Here is a 24,948-nt window from a genome sequence, read left to right as displayed (position 1 = left end):
GTAAAATTTCATAACTTCTTGATGGAAAACCTAATTATTTTTTCGGGATTTTCCATTTTCGCTGTTTGTACAAATAATCACCCTTCGGGATAAAGAAATTAAATAAGAAAATTAATAACTAGCTGAGTTTTAGCACCTTACTATTTTTGTTACTTCGGATTTCCATCCTAACACATTTAAACTAAGACCGTTATTTCACCTTTTCTTAGATTGATAAACAGTAGTTTTTATGTTTACTGAATAAAATTAAATATTAATCATGTGATTAAGATAAGCCATATTCATCTCTATGTCTATATTAACATCTACATCTCTTTTATAGATACCATTTATTAAAAGAGCACGTTCACTAAGACACGATTTAAAACTATTCTCGAGTACATGGGTGCTTCCTACAGCATACAAGGAAAACAACAGCTACATGGGATTTTTGGGTTTTATCAGAAAAGAAGTGTACCAACTGTTAGCTGATTATTACGTAAAATTCTTTGATTCATACAAAGAATATGACTTAGAATTCTGGGGTGTTTCATCAACTAACGAGCCTTTTATCGCTATGGCGGAATTTAGTATTCCTGGTACTCCAGGAAATCTTTGGACTCCAGAAGAATTGGTTAGTATAAACTTTTATTTATCTCTTAGAAATATTGTTGTACAGGGCTTATAATAATTTTGTATATATTGTTTGTTCCATTAAATCGGTCACTCAAGAAGTATCAGTTCAATTTAGAGATAGAGATTAGTTTTAAAAAATAAAAGGTGTAAATTATTTTACCCCTTTTATTTTAAAGGTGGGGTATTTATATATTTGTTAAGATACTAGTACCTTTTTGGTATTTTAATAACTTTTTCCTCTACTCCTTTATTATAGTACAAAATGCTTTATTTTGCAAAGGTAACTTAACTATTGTTTTGTACAAAAATATCAGTTAATCTCCGGATTGGCTGGCCCAAAATAAAAAACTTAAATGAAATTTTAAAAAGGATGATTTATCCTATACCAGTTTACTTTTTATTAATTAAAAAATATGAGAAAAAAAGAATCGGACTTGAAAAAAAGTCCAAAGTTGACCACTGACCAGAATATTTTACGCCAAACTATTATTTTTCTTATTTTTTACCCTAATTGAGGTGAATTCACATGTAAGATTTGATTCAGTAAAACTACAAAGATTCACTTAAATCGGTCCAGTCAATTCCGAAATTAAACGTCGACAGTGCCAAAAAAAAATGATACTGCTCCTTTGTTAATTTTTGAAGTTTTAGTTGCTTTTCTGCAAGGTGTAGGCATTTTTCCGTAACAAAAATATACTTGTAAATGTCCAAATAACTACTGTAAACACGATTGAAAGATAAAAATAATATACTTTGTGGTGTATGTAAAAGAAACGTATAGCGCACGTTGCGCACCAGACAGCTGCATAGTACCGAGTAGTCATAATATGCGCTAAATACTGTTTTTTAGAGACTTTAAATTTCTTTATAATATTTAAGTAAATCATTTCTACAGGTATAAGGAGGTACATAATAAAAAAATATTTTTTCATAATTCAAAATTGTACTAGCACCTTAAACGATGAAAATTATTTTTTCATTTTTGTGTATTTGTTGAACAAACATTATCTTACTTTTTGAAAGTATTTATGTTAAGATAGCATTTTTAACAAACGACTGAGACACGAGACAGAGAGGCGAGACTGAGAAACCAATAAATAAAAAATAAAATAAAATAAAACGTTTATTGCCTTAATTAAATTTACATGTCACAAATAAGATATTTTACACTTAAGATATTGTAGCTTCTTTCTTGACGTCCCGCTTCCGCACCGTCTACTGATTAAACTTCTTTCTATCGGATCTTGAATTTTTTGTCGTGGATTCCTTGGCTTCTTTTTCTGTAGGTACTTATTTTCGGCATCGTACCTACTTTCCTGATTGGCTGACTTCGGCAACCACCCGGCTAGACCTGATCATATGGTTGATCAATCTGTGAGTCGATCTAAACATCCTCTTGATCCTATTCTTGGCGGGGATGTCTCTGGTCTTAAGGAGTCTTTTTGTGGCTTGGTGAAAGAAATACCTTGCCCTTTTTTCAGCCACCTCCCTCAGTGGTGTATACTGGAGCCTTTCTTTGATATTCCATTTATTGATTTATTTCGTGTTGCATATATCGCCGTGTCGTCTGCCTAGAGGACTGTAGTTGTTCTTGGATCTATTGATAAATCTGAAACAAAAATGAACTTCACTAGAACTGAATTCTAAAAAGTTTTCCTGCACATTTAAATAACCACAGCCAGGTTTTAAGTCTTCTTTCTTAAAGGAACAAGTTTTTTTTGTCTAATTTTTTGCAATCGTTGTACTAAGTTTTATGTCTACTGCTATATAGCTATATGTGCTATATATGCTATATATAATAGTCATTACTCTCTTAGTTTTTTGGCCAACAAGAAAAGCTTTTTCTATTTTGGGTACTTTTTTTGATTTTTCACACTTACATGTTTGAAACTCACACTTGCAAGCAGGTATATCAAATAACTTAGAGGCCTCTTCTTTAAATGACTCTAATTTAAGTTTAATGGTCTGAGTATTCTTCCTGTTCTTTAAATTTCTCTGAATAAGTTTGTAACATTGGTGAAACGTTTTGATTTTGTCCCATATTAGATTTTTACTCACTACAAGAATTGAAGCTTTAAGCCAAATTTCTTCACTTTTTTTCACCGTTTGTTTTAGAATATCACTAACAGAAGGATTCTTTCCGGCATTCCGGATTCTTTCCGACACATAACATCATTAACCGTTGGCAAGACTCTATCATTCAATAATTTTGGATTATTGATAATTTGGATTAATTATTGTTCAAAAACAATATACTTGCCTTTACTTCTAGTTGCCATTATTGTTTTCCCACCTACCTACGATAACGTTAAAATTTCACACAGAAATAAGCCTGGCAGTCGTAATAGTAAGCGTAAAACACTTGAACAAGTTAATACAAGTTGTTACATGCGCAGTACAGCTACAAAATTTGTTTTAATATATTGTTTTGAGTGACAAAATGTATCTTTTTTCCGCTATGACAGCTTAAAAATGCTATTATTTTATTAATATCTTTATTATGGCAACTTTATCGGAAATCAGTAAAATTCAGAAATTTAAGGACCTTGAGAAATATTAAAATCGGTCAAGCAACTTTTGCCACTCTTTTTTTCTTAACACGCATATTTTAACAACTATGTCACACTACTTGGAGAAAAAAAAAATTTCGTTCCACCCTACTGCCCATCTTGTGTATCAGTGCCTTCTTCCAGCTCGTGTCTTAAGCCTTCTCGATGTCCAGGATGACCATTCCTGTTTTCTGTCTCCTGTTAAAACTGATCTTTGTGTCGCTGATGACTCTTGCTAGTTAGAGTTCGCAGTTTCTTCCTCTTTTGAATCCGAACTGGTCCTTCTAAGTAATTATTCTTCGTTCTGCGTGCTGCTTCATCAGCCTTCTGTAGATGATTTTTTTCACTACTTTTCCCAATGTTTCCAGTGGTGAAATGGGTCTGTAACTTTCCGGTCTTCTTTCGTCCTTCCTCGATTTTAGTAAAGGGATGATCGTGCTTCCAGTTTCTCGGAAAATGTTGTTTTTCCAGGCAGTATTTAAAGATGTAGTACAGTTGTACTATTATCTTATTTAATAGTTCCTTGAGGACAATGTTGTGGATTCCTTCTAGTCCTGATGCTCTGCTTACTTTTGGCTTTTTGGATTTTTGCAATTTCTGTTGGGTTAATGTAGTCTTCTTCCTCTACTAAAAATTCATTTCTTCTCTTTATTCTTTCATATTCTGCTTTGACCTCCTCGATAATTTTTACATCCGACATGTTTTGGTTTTGCCTGAGTATTGCTGCCATTCTTTTTGCGATTGCATTGCATCCACTTTTTATGAATTTCGAAGTGAGTTCCCTCAATATTTATGATTTGTGGCATCTTTTGTGTTCCTCTTCGTTTGGCTTTTAAACACGTGGTTTTCTTCTGCTTTCCTAATGTTGTGGCACTTGTTTTTTGTGAGACTCCTGAGTCTTAGTCTTATTTCTTCAGAAAGTTTGTCTCCTTGAGTTCCTTGTAGTTCTGCCTCCTGTAGCCCCTGTAGTCCCTAAATTCCTGCCTTTTTGTCCTATGGAAATCTCTTCTGGTCCTATTACTGTCCTTAATGATGTCCTTAAGTTTTTTCGGTATGATTAGTACTCTATTGTTCGTCATTCCTTTAGGGATGTTGTCTTCCATAGCTTGTTGAATTTTGCTTCTTCTATTGATTCAAATTCTCTCTTTTTTTGCATTTGTTTAAGTTGTCTTCTGTAGTTTGGCCAGTTTGCTTTTTTCCATTTCTACCTTTCTACTGGTTTCACTGTTGGTAGGTGTACTATTAAAGTTATTTTTCCTGTCACTAGTTTGTGATCGGAGCTGCATTCAAAGTGAGTTCTTACATCTTCTATGATGACCTTTGGTGATGAATAAGTCCAACGTAGAATTTGTTTGTCCTTGAAGAGACACCTAGTAAACTTTTGCTCCTTAAAGTGTGTACGCCATTGTCAGCTTTCCCCTCTTTGCTAGCAGCACACTGCCACACCCACTTTTGTTCACGCTGCTCTACCCTCCAAAACTCCTGCAAAAAAGGAAGACTCTTTCTTAACAAGGCATATCCTCTAAACGAGGTAATGATGTTTGATGTTCGAGACAAGCAACGTAAGGAAAACGTTTATACTTAAGTACATCAGATGTAGAAAAAGGGCGTGTAGCGGCTTTAAAACTGTTCTTTAAAAGGCTATTGGACAAAAAAAAAGACGATATATTTTTCGTTTTACATATTAAATATGAAAAAACGGAGGTGTATAAATTTTAAATTTAAAACAACACGTGAAGAAAATTTTTATATTTTCTATAACGATAACATCTTTGCAGGATTCTACTTAAGGATGAAATAGTGGTGAGTCCGAAGTTCGTCTTCCTTATCGTGTAATTTTATTTGGGAGGTTATTATTTTTAATACGAAACCATGTACAAATCGGTCCTAACACAAAAATATCGCACAGCGACCGATTTCACTACTGCTCTTGAACGAGACTGTCATGACACAAATAGGCGACAGTCGTTTGCCGCTTTTCTCCGTCTCGGGCTGTGGAAAAAGACATAGACATATACAGCTTGTAGCATTGAGACAAGACATAAACATACTATAATCTGTTTTGCCTACCTCTCGCCTGCCCCCGTCTTCTGTCTCGGTCGCTTGTTTTGGAATGATACCACAGTTTAACCACAAACAGTTAGGACACTCGGAGTCGGCGCCTTTGAAGTATAAAAGTATCCAGACGCCATATTGAAAACAGACCAAATCAGTTACGGACTGGCACAAGAGGTTAGAACAGAGACGTGTTTATATTATTTCAAAGTTAGTAAACAAGTTAATTTGAATTAATTACAATCGACAATATATTCGTTTTAATTTTAATCCTCAGCTGGTATCGTTATTTTATAAACACACAACTGGTATCGTGGGGTGCGTAAATACTCCAAAATTAAAGTGACCAGCATTTATCTCTGCATTGAAAAAAAGAAGACATGTCTCATACAATATTTATTATTAACTAAAAAATACAAAAGTTAAATATTACTATTAAAAATGTTTTATTTATTTTATATAAAAATAAAACTTTTCTACCATAACCAAATAAGAAACTGAAAAACTTCTATTCCTACTAAAGTAAAAAACAACTCTTACAATTATTTCGGGAGGCAATTTTTTTGTGTAAACTAACTTAAATAGACTTACTTTAACTTCTACAACAATAATTTAACAAAAGTAAACTTACAAAAAATTTTAACAAGTAAAAATTTAATCGGAAAAATTAAGAGGGAGTGATGAATACGTATATATCTTAATTTCTAAAACAATCTTCTAAAAACCTCTAAAAATTAAGCGGGAGTGATGAATACGTATATATCTTAATTTCTAAAACAATCTTGACAAAAGTTTCGGGTGACACTACGTTCCTTACAACTTGCTCTCTTACAGTCACCACATGATTTCACTTTTCTGTCTTTATGTTGCGGACATCTTGTTTGCTTAGCAGGTTGTCGATTTGGAAGTTTTTCAGTTGGGTTTCTTGAACTCTTGTCTTGACCTGTTCCAAGAATTTTTATGATTGTGGTTTTTAAATCATTAGAGAGCTGTTTCATATCTTTTCTTCTTTTCAGATGTTCATTCAAAAGACTTTTACCGAGTAATATCGTGAAATGTTTTTGAGACAAAGAACATTGACTATTTGCGCTTTTATAAAAAACATGCATTTTTTCTTGTTATATCTGAAATTACATAAAAGACAGCCAGAGGCCATCTTTTTTATTATAAGTTTTTTACCTGCCTTTTTAAATTGCATTCACTACAGTTTCTAGTAGAATAGTTGTGAATTTAAAATTTTTTAGTAGCAATTGTACTTATTTGTTTTTAAAAATATTTCGTACAGTTCTAGCAGTGATACCAGTTTCTGTTGAAATTAGGGTGTTGTTACAAGGAAAATTGATTTCAGTTAGACTACTTACGGCAGTTTGACGCTGTTCCTGTTCTTGATTAATTGCACGAGCTGGTTTATCTCTATCACTATCCGTGCATTTTCTACAATTCTTTTTTCACAATCAGTTTTTTTAAATTTCAAAATAATGTTGTGAATTGCAGATTTTGATGGTACAGGGCCTTCGAATGAAAACGAAAACGTACCGATTATATCGTTGGCACTACTTCCAGAATAATATCATTTAATAATTTGAATTTTATGTTCAGTTGTAAAGGTTACCATTTTCCTAACTGGAAATATCAATTCCATTATTTTTTTTGCGAATAAAACCAGAATTATTATTTATTTATTTATTTATTAACGGGATGTCCCCATTTTTTACAAAATAATTAACAACGTAAAATATCCTAACCATAACACCAATACTAAGACTAAATATTAAATAATTATTAAATATTGTTAAACAATTATTAAATTACATAAATTAAATTTTCCTGAGAATCGTTTTAAAATGAAATGAATACCTTAAGTTCTTATAAAAATGAAATGAAAACTCCCAAGTTAAAGGTCACTCATCTTCGATCCCTAATATACTAAGTCAAACAGTGCTTGAATCTTACAGATTTTATATCCAGCAGATCCGACACCCTGATAGGGTAAAAGGAAGGGGAGAAAGAAAGAAATATCCAGCAGATCATAAGATTGACTAAAGTCATTTCCCAGTATCTGAATTCTGATATGGGAATTTGGCATAGTTAGTGTGATAGTGTTTTATAGAGAACAAAGACATTTCTTTAAGAATTCTAGTGCTACATCTAAAGTTGACAGGACCTAATAAATCAGAACAGTCAGTTGTATGATTAAGTAGTTTATAGAGAAAGACTAGATCGCATTTTAGTTCTATAGTTTTCTAAGGAACTGATATTTAGCCTTAACCTTAGTTCAACCAAAGACAAGTTCTTTAAGTTTAATCTATAAGCACAAATCCGGAGAAACTTATTTTGAATTTTTTCGAGGGTGTAAATATGGTTAAAATAGTATGGTGACCATTCTCTAGAAGCATAAGACAGGATGCCACAAATAAAAGTAAGATATAAAATTCTATATGCGGGTACCGAAATATCTCGAGAATTTCTTGTGATAAAACCTAGATTGATTGTGATTTCATTACTAATGAAAAAATAGACATATATTTGACGTTTCCCTTATCAAAACTGAATGTCACTTTAACAAAACTACAATTAAATCTAATGGGTGATAAAAACAAGCTCGTATGTCGGTACTAGTTTCATACTATATTTGGCTTCTCTTTGCTAGTAGAACAACCTCATACTGTTCTTTTCGCACTAATTATGCGTGCTATATACAGTTTTCAGATTACCACAACTGTATAGTATTTTTTTGCTACTAACATTTATATATTAGCTTATTCTTAATGTAAGCTTAATTTAATCTAAACAAAAAAAAATGAAAAACAAAAAATTATAAAAAAACTATTATTTGTAATATTTGGAACATGAACATGTATTTAATCAGACTTGGAACATGAAAATTTGGTTAAAATTATAATTAATTGGGCAATTGTTACAAACCATTATGTATTTCTGCATTTCCTGTAACAGAGTTCTCTGAGGGAATATTTACTTCACTATTGTGAACAGTGTCGGCAAAAGAAGTTAAATGCATTGTAATACTTTTATTAGAAGTAAATCAACAAATTAAAACAACTACATGGCACTATACTAACATTTATTTTGCATTATTTACCTATAGAGAAAATTTACTTCTTGTAGTAATTAAATAAATAATAGTAATTTTTCATGTTAGTAGTAAAAAAAAATCTATTTATTGCTCCAAATGATTAATTTATTTTTTATAGATTTATTTGAAATATTTTATAACTTGATTCTCAAGTTCATTTATTTTTTGGGACAAACGATAATTTTCATTTCTCAATTCCTTTACTTTTGATCTGAGAACTTTCTTCCTTGGAGTATGGGAAGATAGAAGTAAAGGTGTTTGCGTGCTCAATGTTGGAGAAAATTCTGACAGTGGTGAAGTTGATTTGTCTACATTATCTGTAAACAGAAAAAAATGTATTATATATAAGTCAATACTCTTGTAATAATAGAAAAAAGTCCAAATTAGAAATGTTATAATGTATTATATATTTCTTTTGGAAAAAGAGTGCTAATTCTATCACTTGTTATGAATGAATCCTCTGAATGTTTAATAATAGTATTAAAATTCATATATCTTTCAACAACTTTTATTTTTAACTGTTTTTTAAAAATAGGATTATACATAGAGTGAATCAAACATATTAAATAACCATGTATAACCTGTAGAGCACTCTTAACTTTGATATATAATAACATAAGGAACACTATTTAAAATTGAAACATAGGTTTCAATAGTTTAGAAACCGCCTTTTAATTTTAATAACGTTTTGCACTTGATGTCTTATAATGAAACATTAATATTTGATATTAAAAATAAATATCTTTTTGGGATAACCAACATATTTAAAACTTCACTGTCCAATGAATCACATATGATTCAAATAGCGTGGTTATATGCTAAATGGATTATATAAAATCCATTCATGATTCAAATGTGATTCAAGAGCAGGTCATGATATTTAATATTAAAATAACATTGGACTTAGAGACTCTTCGTAGCTATTACCATTTGGACAGTGAAGTTTTAAAAATAATAGATATAAGTATTTACCAAAAAACACTAATAGAAAATGACTTACCTAAAAGTGAATATGAATGATCACGGTGATTGTCTGAGGATCCCTGCATACATGAAAAAATGGTAGGAACTGCAGTAGGCTTAAGCCTGTTACGGAGATAATTTAAGAAACAATTGTCATCAAAATGTAGATGACAAAGTTGATAACTTTTATGAAAAGCTGGAAGCTTTACTTATAAATGCTCCCGTACAGCAGCTCGTGTCCAGGTTTCTGCCCTGAAACAAATATATTTTAAGAATTTGAAAATTATTGAAAATTGACTAGATAAAATGGATAAAAAATATTACTACGCGAAAATTTAATCATTATAGATTACAAAATTTAGCAAATTTGAGTTTTATGAACTTTCATAACAAAATAGAAATATCATTTCTATATAATATATATATATATATATATATATATATATATATATATATATATATATATATATATATATATATACAAAAGTAAGTACACAAATATTATTTTAATAGTTGTAGAGGTACAGCAAAAAGTAGGGGTCTTCAAAAATGAACCAGTCTTAAATCATTTAAACTTGTAATTTACCTTTATTAGTTACGGATATTGACAAAAGTAATACATACCTTTGAGGATACTTGGGAAACGTAGAAAACGTACCTCCCGTCTTCGAACGTGAATTTTTGCAAGTGTTCACAGCACAATGGTCTCCAGGCATAATGAAATTACAAATATCTCTTGGAAACCACAAAACTAATTTAACTAATATATACCTACGTATAATATACGAAGTTGAAATTTGATAATACAATTTAGTTCTAAAAAGAACTATTTTTAGACTTAATTAAAATAAAACGACACAAAAATAAACAAACAAATCACGACAGATGACTACACGTCACATTAATACCAGTCGGATGTCACTACGTCACTAGCGGTCGGTCTGTTTTCAATATGGCGATATGGCCTGCGCTAAATGATGCGCGTACTTTTTCCCGCCTGTCGAGTGTCCATACTATTTCTTTTTATACTATGATGATACCTTTAAACAACATACTATGTAGATATATTTTTAATTATAAACCTAAGTCTCGTATAAGAGGTTGTTGATAATTCAACGCACACTCAAATGACATGCTTATTGGTGCTTTTTGTGTGAATTAACGTAAAAAATATTTTAGGGATACTGGATCAGGGATTACCTAGGACCTACAATTAGACGGTCAGCTCATAACCATCTTAAACTGATGACTGTAGATGATCAAAGAAGTTTATTGAGAGTCGTTCCAGAGGTAAGTTAAATTATATCTCCTTTTTCCACACGCATCGATTTTTGTATGATTCTTTTGTCGCGAGTATTACTACTTTTTGAACAGTCTAAAATTTTCAAGAATACCCAGATGTTTCATATATATGTATAAGAGGGTAATTGGTATCGTTTGGATATTTTTCATTTTATATTGCTTTCGCATTAGTTGTATCCCAAGATTTCTGTACTTGGCGATCTTCTCATTATATATAATAAGCATAATAGTATTATAATATAAAGCCCGAGTAATAATTGTTGCTTGTCTAGTTAGTTTATGAATTAGTAAGATATTCGATTAATTCTATCGCATTGCTAGAATCTGTCAAGATGTCGTTTTTTCTATTCTGTTCAACACCTATACCGACATTTGTCATTTTACATCTACTCCAGGATATTAAGCAAAATTTAACCATGTTCAGGAGATCATAATACCCAAGTATTTCACTATTAGGGTAATATATACCTACAATAAGAAAACTTATATATTTTCTGTAAAAATGTAGGCTTCCTTTTTTAGTTATTGACAACTTAGTAAAAAAATGGTAGTTTTAGAATTTTTGCCCATTGATAAGCAAATATTTATTTATACTTAAATACAAACATTTGTCTATTAAGAATTAGAAAAACCTTAAAATTGTCATATTCTGAAATATTTTAAATCAATTTGTTACTTCAAAAACTGCAGAATAAGGCCAAGTCGTTAATTGTTTGTAACTTTGTATAAAATGTACTTACAGTTTTGTGATTGCTCTCAAAAGGTATCGTGTTGTGCTTAACAAACCCTTAAAATTTCAGCTTGATGCATCAATAAGTTTAATAGTTGTTAATTCCATCAAAAAATTGTTTATTCCAGACGTCATTTTTTGGGACAGTGTGCACCGTTACACAGTCTTGTTGGAATGTTTTTCAGTCCCAATCTGGACCTTGCAATTCCAACTTTATCCATTAATTAGTAAATTAATATTAAGCTTTTAAAATTGTTTATTCCGGAGGTGATTTTTTGTCATTTTTTTTGGAGCTGTGTGCGCCGTTACACGATTTTGTCAGAATTAGGTACACATTTTCCAATGCCAATTCACCCAAGTTTGGTAAAGATCACTTCTCCAACGCAGTATCTTTGAGTGGGTCTCATGGCTCGTCCTGGGTGATACACGGATTTTTGAATTATCAGAAATGATAGTTTTGTTTATTCACGTAACCGCTAAAATAAAAATAAGCATCGCTCATGATAATTTAAAATCGTCATCCTCTTCTTTGATATTTAAAATGGCTTGAGCGTAGGTTAGACGCGTTTGGAGATTAACAGCTAACAGCTGATGCACGGCCTGCACTTTGTAACGGAATATCTTTATATCTTTCATTAAAACTCTGAGTAAGGACTGCGAGGTAATGCCAATTGTGTGGCACGTCATGTTGTCGACGTTCCAGCTTCCTCGTCGCCATCTTGGACAACAGCAGCGATATTCTCAGCAGAACGGCTGCTCCAAAGCAAGCCAGCCTTAGAAACTTCTAATATTTTTTCTATTTTATCTATGTACTTGGGCAGTTGTAAAATGTTTACGTCTGAAATATGATATTTCTCAAAGACATGGCACAGATCATTCATTTCTGTATCTAGGGGTGCTTGAAGGGTGATTTCATTAACCCTAGGACACTAACCTTAACTAACACTACCGCAGATACTAACCATTCGTAATATTTACGACTTTTTTTTTCAATTCCAAAAAAGTAAAACAAACAATTAAGATAAAATTTTAATAAAAATTTTAAATGCACAAAGAAACATTTATATGACTAAAATATGCTTAAAAAATTTAAAAATTATTTATCTAAGTCACAGGTAACACAACAAAAAGCACGGTGTTCTGCGCAAAATGATCGTTTATAGTGATTGCAATGAAGTGACGTCATTCTTCTTATTTTGGAGATATATATATATATATATATATATATATATATATATATATATATATATATATATATATATATAGCATTTAATACTTCTGTTAGAAGGTTGATTGAGGTCAGCAATTTCCAAAGGAAATATAATTAAATCTCTAATCAGAAGCGTTGCCGAGCATTGCAAAGTCGGCATCGCAAAACGCGTTTCAAGCCATAATCTTGTGAGTTGTTGATGTAGATTTAACATAAATGCGATTCTCGTGATTCATTTTTGATTATTATTTGACAATTTATGATTATATATAATTTAAGAGTTTATACCCGCTATGTTGCTTATACCATAAAATATACAAAGCGGCTATCTTCGAGTTTTTCGGGAGCAACTTCGGTGACCACACATTTGGTCAAAAGTGTCCACACCACCCTTTGTTTGGTTATAGTGCAATATTATTTTTGGTTTTTTAGTAGTTGGACAAACAACTGAACCTTCGTGCATTGTCAATAAAACTAGAACGGTTTTGTTCTTTTGGGATTTATACGACACTAACGTCTTCTCTCGGCCAAAGCAAAATCTTGAATTTCCGATTTCTCTGTTTTTAAGATTAATCATTTCAGGGGGTATGTCTCGTTTATTTTGCCGCAAAGTATCAATAATTGTAATGTTGTAAGTAGCCTTTAAAAGAGTATCTGCAAGATTCACTGAAGTGAACCAATTGTCCATTGTGACGTTTTGGTAACTTCCGTAAATAGTTTCAGTCAACTTTTTAACATGGTATTCTCCTAGAGATTCTCCAACAATATGAAAAATATTCCTTTTTGTAGTACGTTTTGCATAGTAACTTTCTCTAAAAAATATATCTTCTTCTTCTTATAGTGCCGTGCACCTATAGTGCGTTGGCGAATTATCTTAAGGCCAGACGTCTGTCTTTTGCGGCATGCAATAGATCGCCAGTGTTATTTGTACCTGTCCAGTTCTTTATGTTTCGTTAGCCAGATTTGTTTGCGACCTACACCACTCTTGCCTTCAATCTTTTTCTGGATGATTAGTTAAGGGATTGCGTATTTTTTCCTCTCAGAATATGGCCGAGGTATCGAATTATTCGTACCTCGATCAAATTGAGTAGTTCTCTTTCAGTATTTGCCTTTCTTAAGAGTTTCTCGTTTCTCACCCTATCTGTCCATGGTATGCGGAACATTCTTCGCAAAGTCCACATTTCGAAGACCTCCAACATATTACTGTAAGGTACTCTTAACGACCATGTTTCCATGCCGTATGACAATATGGACCATACATAGCATTTAACCATCCTGTAGCGAAGATTGAAGGAAAGATTGCGATTATATAGTAGCGGTATAAAAATATATAGGGAGGATTATTTGTTTTGGTTAGTATCTAAGCCTTTAATTTATATGTGATAACGTTCACTTTAGTGTTCTATACAGTATTATAAGAGTTTTGAGTTTTTTGAGATAGACCTTTGTTAGCTTGGTACTCTGATAGACCATGATAAGGCAACTGTACAAAAAGGGTGTACATATGTGAAATTATGAATATAATTTCAGTTAATGAGGACTGTATTACATAGGGCTGGTTCAAATAAATTAGGATATGTGGTAAAAGGTTATACAGATTATAGCAAATTAAGTTTATACAAAGTCTTACCAATTCTTCTGCTGCACATACACACACTCGCGGTATTTAGAGGCTTTCAGTCGCGGTTGTTCTTCATACGGGGAAACTGTCCGGTTACCGATTTCTGAACACGTGTTTCGCGTATTAACACTTAGATCACGATGTAGAGCACATTTGCGTCTGTACACGATTTAAAATAGTACTTGCGGTATTTTTCGCGTAACTATAAGCGAGAGAGATAATTAGAGTGGAGAAAAAGCGTGGTGAGTCTGTACCAAGCGATAGAGAGATCGAAAAAGAGGACGACTGTTTCTAGCAACAGTCAGCAGTCAAGAGAGAATGTCCGGTATCATCGAGAGCCGACAGGGAAGAGAGTGTGACTTTCTTTGCTATCTTACAACTGTCTGTATTTCTAATGGAGTGGGGTTAAAATGTGAGTAGGAAGGGTTGGAGAACGGGAAATAATTGTAAAATTGTGGTAGAATGGTAGCTAGTAATACAGCGAAAAAATGACATGATTTTTCGCATGTGAAAAAATTGAACAGCAACTACTATTTGCAATTAGTAGTTGCCTTTTGATTTTCACTGATATACTATTATTGGAGTTAACGTTAACCTATGTTCCTAGATACATGAACTGTGACCGCTTTAAAGTTTTTGTCATTGACAATTTGATCTGAGTCAACATTCCCAGTTCTTGTGTTTGTGTTAGTCGCCATAATTTAGTTTTCTTTTGATTTGTGTGTAATCATAGTTGATTACATTAGATATATAAACTATTTCTTATTTTGGAAAGTTATATATTTTTTGTCTTTTTAAGATCATTAGAGACAAAGAAACTGAAGATTACATAGATGGATTTGCCACACACTTTTATATGGATTTCCCAAATAATACCTACTTATTAGACGATGTTCACAGAGACTATCCTGACAAATTTATTATGTCTACAGAAGCTTGCGTAGGTAAGAAAATTTTAATATATAAGTACATAATATTATCGGTGTAAATATATAAGTTTTTTAATTACCACGAATATGTTCAAGAATTTGTTAAAATATATACATTTAATATTTTAAAAGCAGTCCTGACTACCAATTTTTATCACTAGATCTTGAGATGCCATATTTTGAATATAAACATAAAGACACTATATTTTGGATATTATTTATAAAACCGAATGAGCTTACGAGAAATGGTAATATTTCACAAAGAATATTTCTTTCGAAATTTAAAATTCGTTTGAAAATTATTGATAGCAGTTTATGAGCTGCTTCAGCTCATTTTTAATTTATTTTGTATTGTATTCGATAGAATATAGAGTACTAAAGAAGATACTGATTGTGTTGGGTAAATAGTTAAACACGCCAAGTAGATATCCTAACCATCTGAACATATTTTGTTATATGTGTGGTGAGTTACCTTTTAAAATGTCAAAGAAGAAATTTTACCCCTTTGATAAAAAAATGTTGATGAACTTTATTTTGGCTGTAAGGTAGATGACTAGAACAAAAACTGGGACTCACACATATCTTGTGTAACGTAGACGGTTGACTGGATGGGTCAATGGTTTTCGTCACAGGCGATTGCAGTTCCAATGGTGTGTACGGAACCATCGGATCATACTTTAAACTGTGACTTTTGCTTAAACAATATAACAGTGATAACTAGAAGGTCAAAGCATACTTTAAAAGCCTAACTTGTGATCCGACCTGCATAGTCATAAACTAGCAATACTAGGTCCTCCAGCATCCATAGAAATTCGTGACAGTATAAATCCTGAACAAGATTAGAAAGAAGGTGAAGATATACCAGATTCTAGATATTAAATAACCACCAAGCCTCATTTACTTGCTTAAAGTGATCTTGGCTATTTAGTTTGTGGTTTGAATATATCTAAAACACAAGCGGAACTGGTGTGATTACCCTTTAAGGCAATGGAATTTTAAGGCAATTTGGAATTTAATTTGTAAAAGTACTAAAGTATTTTACTTTAGCAACAGGCAAGATGATTTTAAGATTTCTCTATTCCAATAAGAAGAGTTAGTGTATTTTAATGATATTTCATCAGAAATGAATAGTTTAGATCATAAGCATACATCAGAAGAGTGGTCTATATTTATGGACTTAACCAAAGTTAGCTTTAAGTCTGTTCCATGGCATAACGATCATCAATTCCCTTTAGTCCCTTTCGCCCATTCTGCACACATTAAAGAGACATATTGTAAAATGAAACTGGTTTTAGAAAATATCCAATATGTTGATGCATTTGAAACTTATGTGGATATAAGTAATGGATTCGACTTATAGTCTCCCAAAATGTCACTATTAATTTTTAAAAGGTTATTATCATTAACTGTTAGCGTGTATAATATTCATATTATACTAATAATATATTCAGGTTATACCGAATTAAAGGATTTCTTATAATCAAAACTCATGAATTTCCTTATGATTTCGTATAATTTAATAGCATTTCCTCTAGCAAAGTTTTTTTAAAAATGATGTTCTCAAAACGCTTAAAATGTTATTATGGGAATTTAAGCTGTTATTGACAGAATTTTAAACCATAAAGGAAGACAGCTGCTCAAAGCTATGCAAAATAACAACGATCCCAACGATCCATCCAATGGAGAGCCTAAGTATTAGCCTACTGACAGAAACAAAATGCCTGATTTGCTCGATTTCTGTGTTACCAAAAGTATCACAAAAATACTTTTGTCTGCAAAGTCATGTTTGACTTATCTTCCGACCACTCCCATATTCTAAAAACAGTAAACTGTAAAGCAGTTATAAGAGGCAATCCAAAACTTTTCAGTAATAACTATACTAAGACCAATTTAGAACCATCTTAGATAAAAAAAACTGTAATTAAATATCCCACTAAAAACTAGTTCCCAAATCGACGAAGCCGTAGAACACTTGACTCGTTCAGTACAGCTGGCTGCACGGCATTGTACGCCTTATTAAAGAAAAAATATGTATTACAATAATTTTGGCTTACCAATACTCATTAAAGATGAAATTGCTTACAAAAGGAGACTTAGGAAAATCTGGCAAAAAACAAGCTCGTCACCACGAGATAAGAAGGCAATACTTAACAGAGCAACGATGAAACTGAAAAGAACTCTTAACAATGAAAAGAACTCTTAACAATAACAAGAACTATTGCATGAACAACTACCAAAAACATAAAGGCGATCGAGTCAACAGAGTACTCATTATGAAAGGCTACGAAAAAAAATGAATAGACTTCAACTCGTTATTTCACAAATCCGTACGAAAAATGGTAACTGGGCCAGAACTAACCAGAAAATGCTAAGCCGTTTGCTAACCAGTTAGTCAGCGGTTTTCAACTACACCTCTCAAGGCTAAATCCTGAGGAAGAAATTGATATTTTTAACTTCCTGAAAAGTCTATTACAGCTTAAAATCCCACTTAAAATTTTTAAAATCAACCAAGCCAAAGAAACTATTAACACTAAAATTAAGCGAAAGAAGTCTCTTGGTTACGATCTAATGATAACTATAATAGTTACAGAATTAATCATCAACGTTTTAGGCCACTTTCCGACATAGTGGAAACAAGCAAAAGGTATACTCATTCCCAAGCCTGGGAAACCTCTGAATAGTACAACCTCTTAAAGACCAATTAGTCTGTTGTTAATTGCAGGAAAACTACTTAAAAAGCTCTTGTTCCTAAAATTAGAGCCCATGTTAAAAAATTTACAGATAATACCAAATCATCAATTAGGTTTAAGACTGCAACACGCAACTATAGAACAAATACATCGAGTAACAAAAAAACAAGTTTTAAATATGTCAAAATCTCAGTACTTGGGAATGTTCATCTTATATCTAATACACAGATTATTGCTATTAGATATCGCTTTATTACTACGCCATATTAGTATAAGTATAATATCATTTATATGAATAGTGTATATATACTAATTATCAACACGGTATTACATATGTCTCCTGTGCGTATTAAATACACAGATTATTGCTGTTAGATGTCGCTATAATATTACACCATATTGGTATTAGTAAAATATCATTTATATGATTCGTGTAGGTATAATAAACTAATTATTAGCACGAATTATCTCCCGTGTTCTCGCATAAACGAAAAACATTGTATTAAATAATTTGGATCTACTTAACAATATTGATACATAGTAATTCTGAATAAACTTCCAATTAATAGGATTAATGCAATTTCCTCCTTTAAAGGTATTTTAACTGATATAGTGAATATGATAATAAGTAGGAATTTAAGATTTACACACATTTTATATCAAAAATAAAAATATATCTTTACTAAACCTTCACGAGTATATGCATGCTAATTAAACTGAATTACTCATATGCAGTATTTACTTTTTTTTTTAATTTTTAATGATAATAATGGTACTTTGATTTATTGGCAACATATATACATATATGTATATGTATGTGTCTGTATGAGTACGTGTGTGTGGAAATATAAAGATATCTCTTGTGACACCCCTTATGATATAGTACCAAAATATCGGTTATTTATATGAAAAGGACCAGCCAAACATACAGTTTCTGAGATATACGGATATTATGTGAGTTTTTAAATGGGACCACCCTTATTATTTTACAATCTTATGCTATATTTTTTTATTGCCCATACGGTATGGACAGCGACTAACCTTATCCTCATCCATAAACACCTGGGAAAGAAACGGAAGAACCAGATGCTTTCAGACCCATATGCCTGCTAAATACACTATGAGGGATTATATCACAAACATGAGGATTAATATAGTTAAAGATGATACAATGAAGATATCTGTGGAAGTGCCACAGGGCTCGGTCTTAGTACCGCTACTCTGGACTGTACTTTATAACGGCATACTCATTACGCAGACGACCTGGTCATGCCGGTGTAATCCTTCAAACATGACTCCATAATGGATGGTGCAAGTACAGGCCTTGAACTAGGATGTGGGTAGAGGAGAGAGAAATAACGCTAACCAAAAAACGAAGGCCATAATCTTTAATGGCCCAAGAGCGAAAGAGCATATCTCCTTCACTTTAGCTAGACAAAGTATCTTAAATGCTAAGACAGTCAAATATTTGGGGGTCATACTCGACACAAAAGAGAGTTTCGGTGAACACGTAATATATGCTGCGAAAAAAACTGATCAAGGAACATAAGCGCTAACAAAGATCATGCCAAACATAGGTGGTTCGGGTAAAAAAAAATACTCATGGAAGTAGTCTACTCCACAATACCATACGCAGCATCAGTATAGCAGCAGGTAATGCGTAAACAAAAATACAGAAGAATTCTGAGGAAAGCTCAGAGCTATATTTAAAGATAACACAATGAAGACATCCGCGGGAGTGCCATAGGGCACAATCCTAGGACCGCTGCTCTGTTCTGTACTCTGTAATGACATACTGGAGAAAAGGAATGCAGGCAATTGCTTACGCAGACAAACTGGTCATGCCAGTGGAACACTTGCAGAATGGTCCCATAATGAATAGGGCAAACACAGCCATTAAACTAGTTAGGATGTGGCTAGAAGAGAGAGAAATAACGCTAACCATACAGAAGATGAAGGATATAATCTTTAATGGTTCAGAGCAAGAGAGCATATCTCATTTATTTTGTCAAAAAAAAGTAACCTACCTATCAAAGACGTCAAATATTTTGGGAGTCACACTGAACACCAAACAGAGCTTCGGTAAACATGTAATATATGCTGCAAAAAAGCCAATTAAAGGACAGAAGCGCTAACAAAGATCATGCCAAACATAGGAAATCCGGTTTAAAGGAGAATTCTCATGGAAGTAGTTTACGCCACCAAACTATACGTATCACCAGTATGGCAACAGGTTATGTGAAAACAAAAATAGAAAAGTATTCTGGGAAAAGCTCAGAGCAAAGTCATGCTGAGGATCATCTGTGCATCTAAAACGACTTCGACAGTTGCCTTAAAAGTGTTAACAGGGGTGCCACCAATTCACTTACTAATGAAAGAAAGAGAAATCACGTACCGCATTAGTAAAAACGAAAAAGCAGATAAGAGAGAGGTGACGAACGCGAAATGTTAAGAAGAGTGGAAAACTAAACATATTATTGCTAAATGGACAAGAACACTCACACCGGACTCAAAATACTAGTTAGGACATGATTATGGGAAGACTAACTACCTCTTCATACAGTTCCATACGGAGTATGGTTCTTTTATAGCCTACGTGGTAAGAAAAGCGAAGTAACAAGACAGCAACTGCGTTTACTGCGGGATTAAGGACACGACGAACACTGTGTGTTCGATTGCAAAAGGTTCGCGAACGAGGGAGCAAAGCTGTACGAAAGAGTGGGTGAAGTTAGGGCAAATAACATAATGGAAGTGACGGGAAGAGAAAAAAAATAAATAGAAAAAATCCTGAAGGCAATGACTAGAATAATAAAAAGGAAAGAGATCCTAGAAAAGAAACGACAGAAGACAAACACTGAAAGAAAAAAAAAAGAAAAGAAGGAAGCTGCACATCTGTGTTAGGACAGTCTAAACAAGACTAGCTGCGCGTTGTTGGCTAAGGCTGGTTTTAGTTTAGCATCATGGATGCATCTGAGGATACAACTTTCAAGGAAAGAAATAAACTCTGATGTATCTTTTTATCCTGAATCCAGCACACGTCTAGAGATGATTTTACAGCGTTAACAAAAAAAAATCCAGCAGAATTTAACATACTAAATAACAAATTTAATGATAAATTTAATTCATTCGCTCTAATTAACTGTTTTATTGTCAAAAGTTGTTATATTCCAGATGTGTTTGTCACAAATAATGCGGCTTTATATTCACCTAAATTTATTTTCTACTTTCTACTAGGATGATACTAGATAGTAAATCAAACTGTACAGAAAACTAACACATAATAACAGAATTTTAAACTACTATTCAAATCATATTTTTAATCTCTTGAATCTTATATTACATTAAAGTTAAAGAATTATATTGTTACTATTCTCCTCGAACTAATCTAAACCGGGATATTTCGTGCCAGGTGGATTTATTTATTTATTGATCGGTATTTCATTTGGTAAGGCTGTGTTAGAGATAACTACTGAAGTGTTGAAAAAGACAAGACACATAATCTGGGAACAGTCAAAATAATCTATAAGTTCTTTGCAGTTACGAGAATATTCCCGACTAAATGAATTCTGGTTTATTCTTAGAACATTTCTTCTTTTTTTTCTTCTTCCTCTTTATAAGCAATTCTGCTTGTTCATTTGTGAATTAATATCTCTATGGAAGGTTGCCACTTCATCTTTTGCGCGGTCTTCCGATACTTCTTTTGCCGATTGGTGACTTATCTTTTATTATTTTGATCACGGGTCTCCTCCATTCTGCTTATGTAATTATTCCATTCTTTTTTTCTATTTTCTGTCCATTTAATTATACATTGTACGTTACATTTTTTTTCTAATGTCTTCACTTCTCTTTCGATCTCTTAGAGTATTTCCTGTAATTCGTCTCAATACTCTCATCTCTGCCGTTTCCAGTAGCCTTTGCGTTGTGGCTGTGTGGGGTCTTGTTTCTGAGGTATATGTTATTATTAGTCTTATACTGGATTTATAAATTCTTAAATTCATCTTAGTGTTAATGTGTCTGTTTCGCCATATAGTGTTATTAAGGCATCAGCAAGGCAAGGTTCAGCTCTTGAACCATCTAAGGTACTCTGATGACATCGCATTAAGAAACGATAAAAAAGAAGAATTATTTGAAATGATGAAAGAACTGGACGTAGAAGCTAGAAAGATAGGCCTTAATATGAATTAAAGCAAGACCAAAATCATAACAAATACCGATGAATCACAATGAGGAGCGGACAAGATGAAATAGAACAAGTTCAGGATCTGGGCAAACTATAAAACTTAACAAAGAAAACCAAACAGCAAAGATAAAAAGACGAGTTATGCTGGTATGGGCGGCATTTGGCAAACTAGGGTACATTCTTAAAAACAAAAGATATCCACAGCATTTAAAGACCAAAGTATACAATCAATGCATACTCCCCGTTCTCACTTATGGTTCCCAAACGTAGACATTTACAAAAGCAAACATGGACAAAATCATAAAAATCCAAAGAAAAATGGAAAGACAAATGGTACACATAAGACTAATGTATAAAAAGAGAAACGAGTGGATAAGAGAGAAAACAAAAGTGGAGGATGTTAGACAAGAAGTTGCAAAATTGAAATGGAGATTTTCCGGACACAATATAAGACAAAAAGAAGACCGATGGAACAAAATTCTCATAAGTTGGAGACCGTGGGAATATAAACGAAGCAGAGGAAGGCCCCAAATGAGATGGGCAGATGATATCAAGAAGCAAGTGGGCTCTAGGTGGATGACTACAGCGACAGACAGAGAAAAATGGAAAATGATTGGGGAAGCCTATGTCCAAAGATGGACCGAAGAAGGCTAATTAGATATATAGAAGGCATCCTGCCAATCTATTTAATTTTTGTACTTGATCTCTCACTTATTTGTCCGGGTCTCCATAGCTGGACAATGCAATTCCTAGGTAGTCTATTTCCATTACATGTTCAATACTGATGACATCAATTTTTATTTTACATTTGGTTGGTTCTTTTCTGACTACTATTGTTTTAGTTTTCTGAGACGAGATTGTTATATTCATTTCTTTTGCTATTATGTTAAATCTGTGGACCAGTCTTTGCAGACTATCTTTATCTTGGGCTATTAATATTGCGTCGTCTGCGTAACAGAGTATTTTTATTTCTTTGTTTTTTCATTCTGTACTCTCTTTCTTTGTTAACGCTTTTCACTTCCGTATAAAAGAGAACTTCTCTATTATACGGAAGATAAATTACATCTTTGAGACTCACTCTGTGGCACGCTTTCTCTAGGTCAATTGGACACAGAAATGCTGGGTCAGAAATTTGCTTCATAAATAATATTGAATCTGTACACGATCTTCTACTACGAAAATCCTGTTGTTCATCAGCTAACCTTATCCTCTGATTTATTAGTACTTGCAAAATTTTAGTTTTATATTAATTATAGTAGAATTAGTTCGCTCGTTCTCTCGTTCGCTTAGAAAATGTAGTAGCTAAATAATATGTACCTACATATTAAAAACAATTTTTTTATTATTTATTTTGATACACAATAACAATAAATTTTAACTGACATAAATAATTAGATAACTCCCAGTTCTTACTTATGATACCTATATTCCTACCCATACCTTTTATGATTAAAAACACTCATAAACACGATATATTAGTGAAACAAATTCTTTACATTTAAAAATATTATAATATTATTATAAGTCTAAATTTTCTAAAGCATTTCTGATATTGATCAAATTTTAGGTGCTCTTGGAATCTTTTTGGGTGACTGGTCCAACGCTGAGACATATGCTTACGATATTATTCAGGTCAGTACAAAAAATTCTTTACATATTAAATAATAATTAATGACAAAACAAAATGCTCAAATTCGCTACCGGTAACACTGACTCCGTAACGGAAAATGTCATGGTGCTCTCTAACGCCATCATGCGGCTTCACTGCCACGCTATTTGCTCCTTTGCATCTGCTTGGAGTAATAACATATACTTCAGAAATTATATTATTGGTCTGAGTGTCTTGAGGACTTCTTCCTCTTCACTATTACATACTTTACGCGTTCAAGTATAAATAAATTCTTTTGATAATTATCAATTTCGATATTTCACATTTGCTGAACACCCCATTTCATGACAATATTGTTTTAACTTTTATACATTATACCAATATTTCGTTTAAATGCTAAATTGAAATTTTGCAGCTTTCCTAGTACTGTTACTGTTACTAATCTTTTTAATTTTCCTATAATTTTCATCGAGATCGAGTTATGTGTTCTATTTAAAATTTTGTTAAACATTTAGAATCGGATTAAATGGCAATCAAACAGATGGCATACAGTTAATTTTAAGTTATAAATTTCATTTAAATTATATTAATTACTTATATTTACCGATTACTTTTATACAGAACATGAACCACTGGGTAACAGCATGGGTCGATTGGAATATGGTCCTAGATACTCAAGGCGGTCCTAATGTCGCTGCTCCAAGAGATGCACCAATTTTAAATAACGGCACCGAATTTTACAAACAACCACTTTATTATGCAATTGGACACTTTTCCAAATTTGTACCACCAGGTTCCATAAGAATTTACTCATCCCAATGTAATGAAAATGAATTGGTCACTCAAGTTGCCTTTGAACGTCCCGATGGAGGAATTGTAGTGATCATTTTAAACAGGTATGATTTTTATAAGCAAATAAATAGCTCTGTTGATGACAAACATGAGTGCGTAACTGCACAGAATTTTATATTTATATTTTTAATATTGGTATGAAGCTATTTTCTTGCAGAATTTTTAAAGTAGTTACTATTTTAATGGAAATAAGCCACAATTAAAGGTTAAAATAAGTTTATTTCCACTTCGAATATCGTTCTCAAAACACAAAAAATTATAAATTAAACAAATTTTGTTTTTGGTTACTTGGTGAAAAAATCTTCTAATAATTTAATTTCATCTGACTAATTTAAATTGACAAGTCAGAGATATATTATTATACAGTTTAAAATAGATGATTTTAAATAAAATGATATGGCTAATATCGTTGAGTTGCATTCCTGGAACCACTTTATGGTAACACAGTTCATTCGATTACATGAAAACTTCAGAATATGCGTAGGAAAAAATCATAGCATGTAATTCGTCTTTAAAAAGACAACCACATGCCATGATGACAGTCAAATT

General features: G+C 32.4%; 1 protein-coding gene and 1 long non-coding RNA gene across 2 annotated transcripts in view; one reads left to right on the top strand and one right to left on the bottom strand.

Annotated features, from left to right (window-relative positions):
• Positions 1-24,948, top strand: part of LOC140443607 (lysosomal acid glucosylceramidase-like) — a 56,933-nt gene that overhangs the window by 19,577 nt on the left and 12,408 nt on the right. The window contains exons 4-8 of the mRNA XM_072534958.1: positions 323-613; positions 10,456-10,566; positions 14,939-15,083; positions 23,506-23,570; positions 24,169-24,443. Coding sequence (XP_072391059.1) covers positions 323-613; positions 10,456-10,566; positions 14,939-15,083; positions 23,506-23,570; positions 24,169-24,443 — 887 coding nt within the window. The remainder of the gene's footprint in view (positions 1-322; positions 614-10,455; positions 10,567-14,938; positions 15,084-23,505; positions 23,571-24,168; positions 24,444-24,948) is intronic.
• Positions 8,062-10,253, bottom strand: LOC140443608 (uncharacterized). Its single transcript, XR_011951241.1, has 3 exons — positions 9,901-10,253; positions 9,314-9,528; positions 8,062-8,630 (listed from the first exon to the last, which is right to left on the bottom strand). It is a non-coding gene; the product is annotated as an uncharacterized lncRNA (long non-coding RNA).

This window comes from Diabrotica undecimpunctata, chromosome 6 (assembly GCF_040954645.1).
Source record: "Diabrotica undecimpunctata isolate CICGRU chromosome 6, icDiaUnde3, whole genome shotgun sequence".
NCBI lineage: Eukaryota > Metazoa > Arthropoda > Insecta > Coleoptera > Chrysomelidae > Diabrotica > Diabrotica undecimpunctata.
This window is presented reverse-complemented; position numbering and strand designations above follow the sequence as displayed.